The sequence below is a fragment of the Mercenaria mercenaria genome, chromosome 8 (assembly GCF_021730395.1).
Source record: "Mercenaria mercenaria strain notata chromosome 8, MADL_Memer_1, whole genome shotgun sequence".
NCBI classification, from domain to species: Eukaryota; Metazoa; Mollusca; class Bivalvia; order Venerida; family Veneridae; genus Mercenaria; species Mercenaria mercenaria.
This window is the reverse complement of record NC_069368.1, coordinates 21,722,246-21,734,034: the sequence shown is the minus strand read 5'-3', so window position 1 is coordinate 21,734,034 and position 11,789 is coordinate 21,722,246. Positions and strand designations below refer to the sequence as shown.

Sequence of the window (11,789 nt, the reverse complement as noted above, 5' to 3'; positions counted from 1 at the left end):
CAAACTGGCAAGAGCATTTAAAATAGAATACAAATGAAACACTAATCGTGCTTTCTTCACTAGATAACATAAAACGTGCACTTGACCAACTTGTAAAACCGGGATATCTTCATGTTTACGATGGTGTCCGAATGTTCCGAAATATTAAATGTTTCGCTTCAAACCATTTGTTCTTTTTTTCTTCTTAGATTTTCAAAAATACAACAGTATGCTAAACATTATACAGTTTATTATAAACCTATATAAATTCTGTAAGAAATATGGCTTATAAATACGAACTGGCAGAAAACAAAATTCCGTATTTTACTTTGTTGTAACTCAAAGCCCGTATCATGCGTGTATCCGGACTTTTTTCGTTGATATTGATGTTTCCATAGGTAGATCTAGTATAAAATGATGAAAACACTTTTAAAAAAGAAAAGCAGGCCTTACAGATTCTCCACCACGGCCCTTTCTAATACATAATTTTAAAGTCTTGATAATTACATTTTCTTTTTATTCATTTTCACCATTTTATTACGCTTTTGATCAATTAATTTAAGGCATCGCCACAGTCGCAACTCGGTATCAGTTCATATTTTCAGGCAGAGTATTTTTCTCTTGAAAATTGCACTAAAGCCTTAACAGCTGGTCAAATTATCATCAACATAAGAAGCATATAATGATTTATAGTACATATGCCATTTGTAAAATGTTAGAGTCTCGTTTAGACCGAAAGTTTACCCCAAAATATTGAAATTTTATGTGCAGTCAAACTCCAATATAAAAAATATTACAAAGACAAAATTTAGTTAATTTCATAGTATAATATGTATACTGCAAACTCTTATGGATTTTTGTCAAAATTGTTCCTGGTTATTGCATTAGACACAAAAAGACAAACCCATGTAAATTTAATTTAAAATGTTGTTTGTACATGCATTACTGACCACAGGTAGCCAGGTAAACATATACATAATCCTATAATATCACCTGTTTATATACATGTAAATTATGTGTGAACAGATAACACAAATTGGATAAATTGATGGTGTTGGGATTTTTGTGTATAATTCAGTAATCAGGTAAAATTTCAAAATAATTTCTGAAGACTTTATTCTTCACAGTCTGCTTTACAATTGGCTGTAATTATCTTTGAAATGTATTGAATATATATTGAGTTTGACTGCACGTAAAATTACAAAATCTTGTCATAGAAAAATATCGAATAAAGGCATTTACTTTATTGTTACCACTTAATCATCTTTAATTTTTATGAAAATTTGCATGTAAAATTTTGAGTCAAATGGTCGCCACTGTAGGCGATGCCTTAAACAGAACGTGAGATACCAGCGCGTATAAACAATTATGACGTCAAAACGTTTGATAGGCGTAGTAAATGAAAAAGCCCATTTTAAATGTAACGTTACAATGTGGTCTGTATTTTCTAAAGTACATTAACTCCCTAGTACAAGGAGGTATATAATAAAATTGTCATTACAACATAAGCTTGGCCTGGACTCTTATATTCGGCTCGCACGGACTCCACCCTTCGCTGGCTCCTCGGAGACACCAGATCAGGCAAAATCCACTGGTCCTGGAGTCAAATACAAGCTCACAGAGTAAACTGCTTTAAAACAAACTTGTTGTAACTCTTAAATGCAGCGGTTTAGGTTATAGTTCACGCTATTTTATGATAACACGAATTGCTCTTCTTTCACTTTATTGTACGTTGCATGGAGGATTGGCATAGCCCACAAACCATCTGAAGCTCACATGAACGCAGTGTCGATCACCAGGCTCTTCTCTTGGTGTCTCGACCGAAATGTCTCCATAATGGTAGATGAGGTCAAAGGCGTATCCTTCAGATATAATCTTTCAGCGATCTTACTGCATTACGAAATCGCATCAAGTCCTCTACACTGCCAAGGCCGATAACTGATTCCACCCAGCGGTAAAAATAATCTGGGGTCTGAAAATATACGTTTCTGATTCAAACTTGCGGTAAAAGTGATATGGTCTGAAAAATGTTTATTTATGATTTATCCCAGTGGTAAAATCAACGATGAAATAAATGTAGGCTGCGTTAAGTTTAACATGACATAGTGTATAATCTTGAAGTATCAAAATTGTTTACATTTCTACATTTCACACTAGATTTCTATCTACTTGATATAGTATACCGAGAAACAAATTAAAGTACTAACCTTTCTCCAGACGGTGTAGATATGCAATATCTGCTGCACAGTCAGCTTGCTTACGACCCTCCACGCCCGGCCCCTCAAATTGTAAACGATAGTATAAATTATATAGATCGAATACATTTCAATTATTTAAACACTGAAAAATCGGACAATACTATTTCATTTTCAATGGCAATATTGGATTTAATATCAAACAAAAAAGTACAAAATATGTTCAAAGACTTACTCAAGCTTAAATTGTGTAGCCCACAGAATAATGTCGTCTGCATCCCACTGCTGGACTTTCTTCTCATATACAGGACAACATGACTGCCCCCGCGTGCTAACTCGAGAAATAGCTCGTGAGATTGCACTAGGCGGACCCCTCGACATGTATCCTCGAGAAACAGCCCGACTGACCGGGGCATCAGATGTCATAGTAGCACCAACTCCTTGCTGTAAAGGTACAAGGGAAACGGATGAGAACAATCTAAAATTCTTTACGTGGTGACTAAAAATGATTTCATTACATCAGAGAACTCTATACAATCTAGTTTAATAAATTTCATACCAGATATGAGTAATACATGTTTTCGGAGATATTTTGTCTGCTACTGTGTTTGACCTGGACGTTCAGTGAGCTGGAGGTAAGAGCCTCCAGACGTTGATTTAGCTGAAAGTAATGAACTTCTGACTTTTACTGACCATGATGTAATAACCTTCTGGCGTTCATTGAACTCGAAGTATGGTATTCTGACGTTCATTGACCTTGAAGTAATGGTTTTATGACGTTCATTGACCTTGATGTAATGGCTTTATGACGTTCATTGACCTTGAGAAAATGGCTTTATGATGTTCATTGACCTTGAGGTAATGGCTTTATGACGTTCATTGACCTTGAAGTAATGGCTTTATGACGTTCATTGATCTTGAGGTAATGGCTTTATGACGTTCAGAGGATACACTAACAGTAGGAGTTGTCTTAAGTTGTGAAAACAAATGAATACATGATAATATCTTAGGTATGTAATCAATACTGTACTCTGACAGAGGATTGTACTTACAATATAGTCCCGTAAGTTGCTCATTTGCTTTTCAAATGATCTGTCACGTGTCAGTGTCTGGTAAAACCTTGATCCAATCACTGACGTCAGCCATCCACGTGGTTCATATCCGCTCTGTAACTTCAACGGAATGATACGCTTCTTCAAAGCAAATGCGTACTCTGCCTCTAAAAGAGAACGTCGGAATTACATTGCGAAAATGTTAATTGAAAACAGTATGTCTAATTTCAATCCCGACACAATAAGTGATATCTCCTTTCCTCTATTTGTTTAATGACTTTCTAAATTCATCTTTATTATTAATAAAAAAAAATTGTTATTATTGTGTAAAAGGAAGTTTTGAAATAAACTCTTTTTCATCACAGACAATCCTATAACTATTCATTTTCAGTGAATAGTCGCTGTATTCAAACAGTAAAAAGATTCTCAAGTATACTTGTTAAGTCCGTTTGTCGAAAAAGAACTGTTCGTAAAACAAGCATGCCCCCACCTAGATGGCCTATCAGAAGCTAGTGAGTATATTTCACTGTAACTTTCCCGTGAGCATGAACTTTGATCTAATACCCTCAAAAACAAAATTAGATTATTTTCTATATAGATACTGATCACAAATCATTTTGTAACATTTTACTGTTTTAGGTCCAAGAATTCCCCAGTTATTGACAGGAAACCGTTTTCATTACAAAGGTCAAGGTCAGTGTGGTATAGACCTTTACCTACTGACCCTTCAAAGAAAAGACTAATGATTAGGCATTTCGTATAAAGTTAGGCAGCTGTATGTCCACGCATTCTTTGATTACTGGTCGAAAAGTTTGGCTCGCCCGTAAATTAATTAATAAAATATGGGCTATCAACTAACAGCTGTACGGGCAATCAGCGTGTAAAGTGTAAAAGCCAGCGGCTCAAGCATGATCCGTGAAAACCGTTTTCATTTTATTTTTATTTTGTTGGGTTTAACGTCGCACCGACACAGTTATAGGCCATATGGCGACTTTCCAGCTTTAATGGTGGAGGAAGACCCCAGATGCCCCTCCGTGCATTATTTCATCACGAGCGGGCACCTTGGTAGAACCACCGACCTTCCGTAAGCCAGATGGATGGCTTTCTCACATGAAGAATTCAACGCCCCAAGCGAGGCTGGAACCCATACCGATGAGGGGCAAGTGATTTGAAGTCAGCGACCTTAACCACTCGGCCACGGAGGCCCCGAAAACCGTTTTCAGAAACAGTGACACTGTGTCCTTGACCTTTAGCGTAATACTACCCTCAGTAAAAAAAAAAACACTAACCACAGATAACCATCATAACAAATAATTCTGCAGGAAAGGAAACCGTTTTTCACTCTTGAGATACTTGACTTACAGACCCTGGAGGTCATTACCGTACAACAGGCAATCATCTTATGAACTATGATTAATACAAGCCAAATCTTTCTGTAGATATTGACCGAAAACCATTTCCATTATCGGGGACACAGTAACCTTGGTATTTGAGCCGCAAAACATTTGGGATAATCTGATGACCACAAGCAACATTCCGTTGAAGTCTGACGGCTGTTGGCTTAAGCAGAATCCAAACGGTCCAAGTGTCGCGACCAACAAGTCGACATAAGTTAAACAATATACCCCTTTTCTTCAAATGGGGCATTGACTGATACTTTGCTGAAAAAAACATCATCGCTAAAATAGAATTACCCATTCTACAACTCTGGTCGCAGGCGTAACTTTCCGAGAAGCAGACGACAACAATATTTGCCTGTTCGATAGCGCGGAGAACTCCTTCCAGGCTATTAGTGTATTTGTTGACCTCTGCTACATCGATCCATACGGGTAACCCGGCGGATCTTAGTGCATGATATACCTATAAAAGTTAGGAAATACTGTGAAAATACATGTATTTAATTGTAATTTGTGTAGTCCAGTGGACACATTTCAAAGAATATTTAAAACATTTGCCATCATGTCTTAAGCGTGAAAGATATTGTCCGAATATTCGAATTATGAACAATTTAGATCATTTTTCTGCTGTCTGCACAACAGAGAAACGCATGTATTTAACATTCATATTTTGCTATACAAAACAAAATGTAATACATCATTGTATATGCTAAAACTCAAGAAAAGTAACCCTCAGTTTGATCACTTGAAAAGTTTCGTTTTCTTTTCCAAGATATTTTTTCAATAATTATATATATTGATTTGCAACAGTTCAGAATTTCAGAGAACTATATTTCTTGAAATACCTGTAGAACTACTTTCTGATCGCTCTTGTTGTAACTCAGCATAGTGTGTTGTCTCAACAAATCCTTTCGCGCTACAAAACATGTAAAATTTTGAAATACACTGGAAGTTGCTATTTTTTTTAATATGAGTAAAATTAGAATAACGTTAGGGCCAACATACGGTTAGATTTAAGTTTATCATAATATAAAACTATAGGTTAAGATGTGCTCACCATTTCCACTCCATCTACAACATATTCAGTTTATTATCGCGCCATTTTATTTGAAACTTTTTACCGCAGGGGCCAGTATCAAACTTTTTTGGTTTTGAAATGGCCTTGCAATGTATTTAAAATATACGAGTATAGGTCATATATCCACACCTTAAAACGTTTGATACTGACGCCTGTATTTCTTACATATGAGGAACACAAAAGTACAGGTGTCAATTATGGATGTACCGGTACCATGAAAATCTAAATAAGGATTGCGAACTTAAAAAAAACTGAAATGGCTCACAATTCTTATTCTCTTCTATTACATCTAAGCAGAGCTGTAGAATATCTGTTACCTGTGCGTTTTACACGCTTTCCTTGTTCAGTTAATACAAATAATGTTTTCTTGACAACAGATCGTAACGCTGGATTATTCGACAGTCTTAGGTCTTCCAGAATATCCATCAAATCTTCATTTTCCTGAAAGGTATTCACCACCAACTTTATTACCGGAAGTAATCATGCCCTAGAGCAGCCTCATAGACTCATGTACAGCACGTCTTGTAAAACATAAAATTAGCCGCGCCATGAGAAAACCAATATAGTGCGTTTGCGACCAGCATGGATCCAGACCAGCCTGCGCATCCGCAGTTTTCTTTAATTGCAATAGGCTTGGAAAGCGATAAGCATGAATCCTGACCAGACTGCGCGGATGCGCAGGCTGGTCTGAATCCAAGCTGTTTGCAGAAGCACTATGCTGGTTTTCTCATGGCGCGGCTCAAATACTGAGATTAACTGCTTATCATACTTCTAAATCTACAAAGTTAAACTGACTATAATCATTAAATGTTCCATCAATACACGTGTTTTGCAGTGATAGAGCTGCAAAAATAAAGTAAGAATATACTGTAGCTTTCGACATTAGTGTTAGTCAAGTAAACACGTGCACTTGATTTTGCGCATCACTTTTGGTGGAAATTGGCGCCGGTATCTTCACAATGCCATGTAAAAGGAACTCTAGACCACACCCCTGCTTCTTTCATTTTAAAAGAAGTGACATTAGACTAACTTTTGATACAAAAAAGCAAGGGAAAAATGAAAACTGGTTTCAGTTTAAATGCAATATCATATTTCAAATGTTCGTGACGCTTACCTGCATAGTTCGCCGACTTTGCTCACAAAATGAAATCTCCCAGACTAGCTTCAACGCTGCAAGAACATCTGACTGGTCAGCGCTCTCTAATAGACCATTGATCACAGGCAACGGACGTTTATTCATAAAATGCGATTTATCGGGAAAACAAAACTGTATTGCAGTTAAACCGTCTAGAAGTTCATTAATGCTAAATCCATATATAAGCCTGTCCTTGGCTTGTTGCGCCTCGTTAATGGCATCCATTAGAAAATCAAATAGGTCAAATGGTATTTCCGAACAGACCTTTTTGTCCTCTGTCAATACATACGCTAATACTAGAACTGTCCTTAATCTGAACTCTGAAATAAACGATTAGTCATGAGATGTGACAATAGTTAATATTAATTACTTTTTCATGTTCGAGTCCGCTCTCTATAAAACATTGTTCCTTCTCTAAATTTGTTTTCCAGTGGAAACATGCGTTATTCTTGCCAGATGATATTACTAGATGCTCCGACCGCTGACCCTGTGACCTTACTGACGAAAAGACAAGATGTAATAACTGTTAAAGCGAACATTTGAATGTTTTTGACGATAATGAAAAAAGTGTACTGGTAACCTTCATAACGTAACAGGGCTTCAAGTGGTTTGTCGCCTGATTTATCAAGGTTCAGAAGTTCCGATGCACAGCAACTGAACCACGAGGACGTAAGCCCGAGTGGTTAAATATCTAAGCATCTGGTCGATGATCCGCGGAGATTATCGGAGTAGCAATGAATCGGACGCCATGCGGCAATTTCACGTCTTATTACATACCCTAAAATTATTTTCCATTGTGTTTTAATGGACCGCGATTTGCAATATTTATAGGTTATTAACTTTGTATGTGGATATATGCACGACTTTAGGAGCGCAATATTATCCGCGAAAGTCGCGCACTATTACCGCTGCAGAACTCGTGCATGTATCAACATACAAAGTTAATAACCTTTTAGTATTTGACGTTAAATGCTCTCTTATGCATCCGCGATTCAACCGTTGTTTATCGCAGCATATACAGAGCTTGATTTTTTCACTGTATAACTGGCAATGAAATCGAGTCATGTTAGAATGTGTCACAGTCACTGATTACAAATAATGCCAAGAAAATAGAAACTTACGAGGGTTTTTGCTGCAGAGAAACAATGACAATGTTTTCAATATTCCCGATTGTCTGAACATGTTCCTCTTTGTGTGGGGGTGTCTGACACATTCGTACAGAATATTCATGGCGGAGCTAAACACGAATACTTCCTCGTTTTCCTTCAAATAAAATAAACAAATAATGCACGTGTTTTTATTTTCAGTTAACGTCCAATAAGGCTTTAAATTTTATAGTTAATGCACTACTTTTCATATTACACATGATCTCACATGATCAGTGCCATAAAGGGAGGTAATCAGAAACAATATATTCAATAATACATTCAACTAAATGATTGAATAAAATGTGAAAAAAAATCAATTATCGGAAATGAAGATTTATAATAAAACATATATTTTACGTTCGTAACAAAACATGTAGCAGTCCCATTACAAAAAAAAAGGAAAAAAAGAAAACACTAATCATGATTGCGAAGTAAAGTAACTTCATGTTTAGTTTTTCAAATGAAAATAAAACGTTTTGTTTTTATTTGTTTTTGGCTTACAGTGTCTGCAGTAGCTTGTTAGACTTTTATGCGCGAAATCAATGACAGGGAAAGAAGAACCGTAAGCTATTAGCTTCCTGTTCAATTCTCTAATCCCTATTATTGTAAGTTATTCACGAAATGATATTTAAATAATTGAAATATGTTTATGCTAATTGCATGTAAGACAGGAGCCGTCATGTTGGTAGAATAACTAACGTTTTTTAAACTACGAGAGAAGAGATCACCAATCCAGAAGCACAACTTACCAGATCAAGCAGCTCAAGTTGAAGCAGTTCTTGTTTAGTTAAACTCTGGAGATCTTCTAGAAGCGCTCTATGCAAGTCGGTCTCTGACAAACTTTTGACCACATTCTCACTAAATTTTGAAAATGTGTACAGTACTCTTCGAATGGTGAGCAGAAGTCGGATTCCTTCATCTTCAGTTCCTTTTACACGTGCGTCTGTCAAGCCGTGCATGCCGATTGTATTCCTTACAAAATCATAGAACTCAGTCAAAGTGTCAACCAGCCTGTGATAGGAAATAAGGGCGTTTAATTACATTGGTTATTCGATATTACAGCACACCGACGTCGGTATCAGGAAAACAGGAAATTAAATAGCTCAATCATTTCCGTTGCGATGTTTACAGTTCATTTGAAAATAAATCTGATCGGTAAAATAATGGAAAGTGTAGTGTGTTTGAGAAACACTTTAATCATACATGTATCTTATAACGGTGAACCGATCTGCACATTCACGTAAAAAAATTTCATACTTTTCGGTCTGATCTATGTATTTCTATTCTGAAAATAGCATTCATATTGTCTTGCTGTGTGATCGAAAATTTTGATAATTTCCTGTCAGTTTATGCTTTCAAAACGTTCGGAACAAGACGATCAAGTATTTGGGGGAAAGCATTTGAGCAATTAAGATACAAAATACAAAAATTGACAATATATGTGTTATAGGAATAAGAAAACGACACTTACCCGATCCTTGACAGTTTATTTCCAAGGATTGTTCTTTCGTTCGCGTCTGTATGTTGAATATAGATATTTATCATTTTATCGTACAATTTTCTGTTGATGTGTCCAAAATATTTGAGCTGGCGATTTTCTGGGTTTTCTAGGTACCTCTTACAATGTTCTAGATCTTGTAACGCGCTCTTCAGCCTGTCGTTTCTACGGATACCAAGATTTTCCAGTGACAGTTCATCGTTTCGCGCCTTTTGGCAGTAACTTTGGAAACGGTGGTCCGGATGATGATGTAGCAGCGAAGGTGTTGCCGGAAGTATGAGACTTGTCATGTTGCCTAAAAATATTTGTGATATTTTAAGAATTGAATTTTTTTTTCGGTGTTCGCTAGCGATTCATGTTTAATTTGCTGATCCTATTAGATCTATGTCGTTCATTTCACATGAACTCCGAAAAAAATCATTTCTTATATTTACATTAATATTTTCTTTCCATTTGTAAACAAGATTATTATATAAATAACATACATTTTGTTAAATTTAACATTCTGTTCACCAGACGGAACCACTGTAAAGTCATCTAAAGAACGTTCTCCCGGACTATACGCGGACGTCGTCATAAGTAGCGTTGACGTGATTTTCGCGCCTTTGCTGTTCATATAAAATGAACGTCCTAATTTTAAATCGAATGTAAATGTTAAAATGAACATTACTTAGTTCAGATAATGGAATAAGTTGGCAGCTTTTATACAGTATGTTGACAAAATGAAATTCAGTCAAATCTGCCTTTAGTTTATAATGAAATTCATGGGCCCAGTTATAACAATATATGCAGCATTCCATCATCTTTCCAAGTATTAAAATGCATTTTAATTCATATTATTTCAAGAGCCATTAAAATGCTTGGATAAAATATTTTGAATCCGGCAGTCTGATTTGTTTTCAATAAAGTTACTGTTTAATAAATAAAACTGTCAGTTAAAAGTTATGTTTAGTCACATGGAGCCGAGTGGACGAGTCAGTGGCCTCTAAAAGAAGCTACTTGTATACATGTATATTCATCTGTCTTCAGATACTAAATTAAACAATCTTCAAAAAAGATGATAATTTTAAAAATTCAAATGCTTACCTCTAAACAAATATCCGGCAAGAGTTAATTCTCTTTCACCTACTACAAACTTTTGACAACTAAAGTGATTAATTATTTAATACTAAATAAATATTTTCAAAGAGAAATAAATATTGACACATCAAATTAAGTCCGTTTTTCAGTGGGCCTCATTCATTTTATAGCTATATGTCACAATTGTTCACAACTGCAAATGTTAACTTTGAACAATGCGGAATCGCCTATACAAGTGCGCTCAGTTAAATCAATAGATGAACCGATTTTAACAAATATTCATTCATTATTAATAAAGCCGTATTTCATATATTATAATATACATTTGTAGTAGCTTACATGTATAGGGAATGCTGTTTTACACCAGCTGTTCAGCTGACAGCTTTGTTTACATATTTTCTTCACAAATTAAACTACATTGTTTCATTTTCCATTCAAAAATTAAAGAACCTAACGCATTTTGAGTTACTTTGATAAAAAAATAGTGGCCAGACTTACTCGAGTCATTCATGGGTCAACTCGGCGAAAAACTAGTATAAGTAAGAAGGGCCAATCCTCTAATGTTGTTGTGGCCCGACCCTTTAACATTCATATGTCGGGCGTTCGTGCATCTTTTACATTACAAAATTGTTGAATTACGTTCGCCATTTGTATGCATACATATTTCGTGAATTTTTATTGTCATGTAGAAGTTGCAATAAAATATGATTTAATTAAAGCACACTGTAATATTTTGTACTTGAACAGTGTGACGGAAAAGTGCGGTACTCAGTATGCCCTTTTCGCTGGACAGATTTTATCTAATGCAAACTGAATATAACTTAAGACCTGTAAGCCTCGGGGTTTAGAAATAATCTACTGGATCCTTCAGCGGGCTCGTGCAAGTCAATATGTGCATAATTATAACTGAGCCGCGCCTTGAGAAAACCAACATAGTGCGTTTGCGACCAGCAAGGATCCAGACCAGCCTGCGCGGTCAGGATCCATGCTGTTCGCTTTCAAAGCATATCGCAATTAGAGAAACCGTTAGCGAACAGCATGGATGCTGACCAGGCTGCGCAAATGCTGGTCTGGATCCTTGCTGGTCGCAAATGTACTATGTTGGTTTTCTCATGGTGCGGCTCATTTACTATTCAAAGCTTGTAATTCTCCCTGGATATTGTTGGCAATATTTTTCATAATCCTAAAAAGTACCGTTACAGAATTTCTTATACATTTAGAGAAATA

General features: G+C 36.0%; 1 protein-coding gene across 2 annotated transcripts; it reads right to left on the bottom strand.

The window, feature by feature from the left end:
- Positions 1-212: 212 nt before the first annotated feature.
- LOC128558966 (uncharacterized) lies at positions 213-10,772 on the bottom strand. Of its 2 annotated transcripts, none has more exons than XM_053549509.1 (12): positions 10,569-10,772; positions 9,456-9,777; positions 8,734-8,995; positions 7,958-8,099; positions 6,816-7,156; positions 6,019-6,142; positions 5,469-5,539; positions 4,921-5,086; positions 3,227-3,393; positions 2,410-2,618; positions 2,187-2,259; positions 213-1,951 (listed from the first exon to the last, which is right to left on the bottom strand). In XM_053549509.1, exons 2-12 carry the CDS (start codon positions 9,770-9,772, stop codon positions 1,844-1,846), a joined length of 1,980 nt encoding a protein of 659 aa, XP_053405484.1. In that variant the 5' UTR covers positions 9,773-9,777; positions 10,569-10,772; the 3' UTR covers positions 213-1,843. The 2 variants fall into 2 exon arrangements, with proteins under 2 accessions (XP_053405484.1, XP_053405483.1); XM_053549508.1 differs by lacking the exon at positions 10,569-10,772 and adding an exon at positions 9,968-10,035.
- Between the last annotated feature and the right edge of the window lie 1,017 nt (positions 10,773-11,789).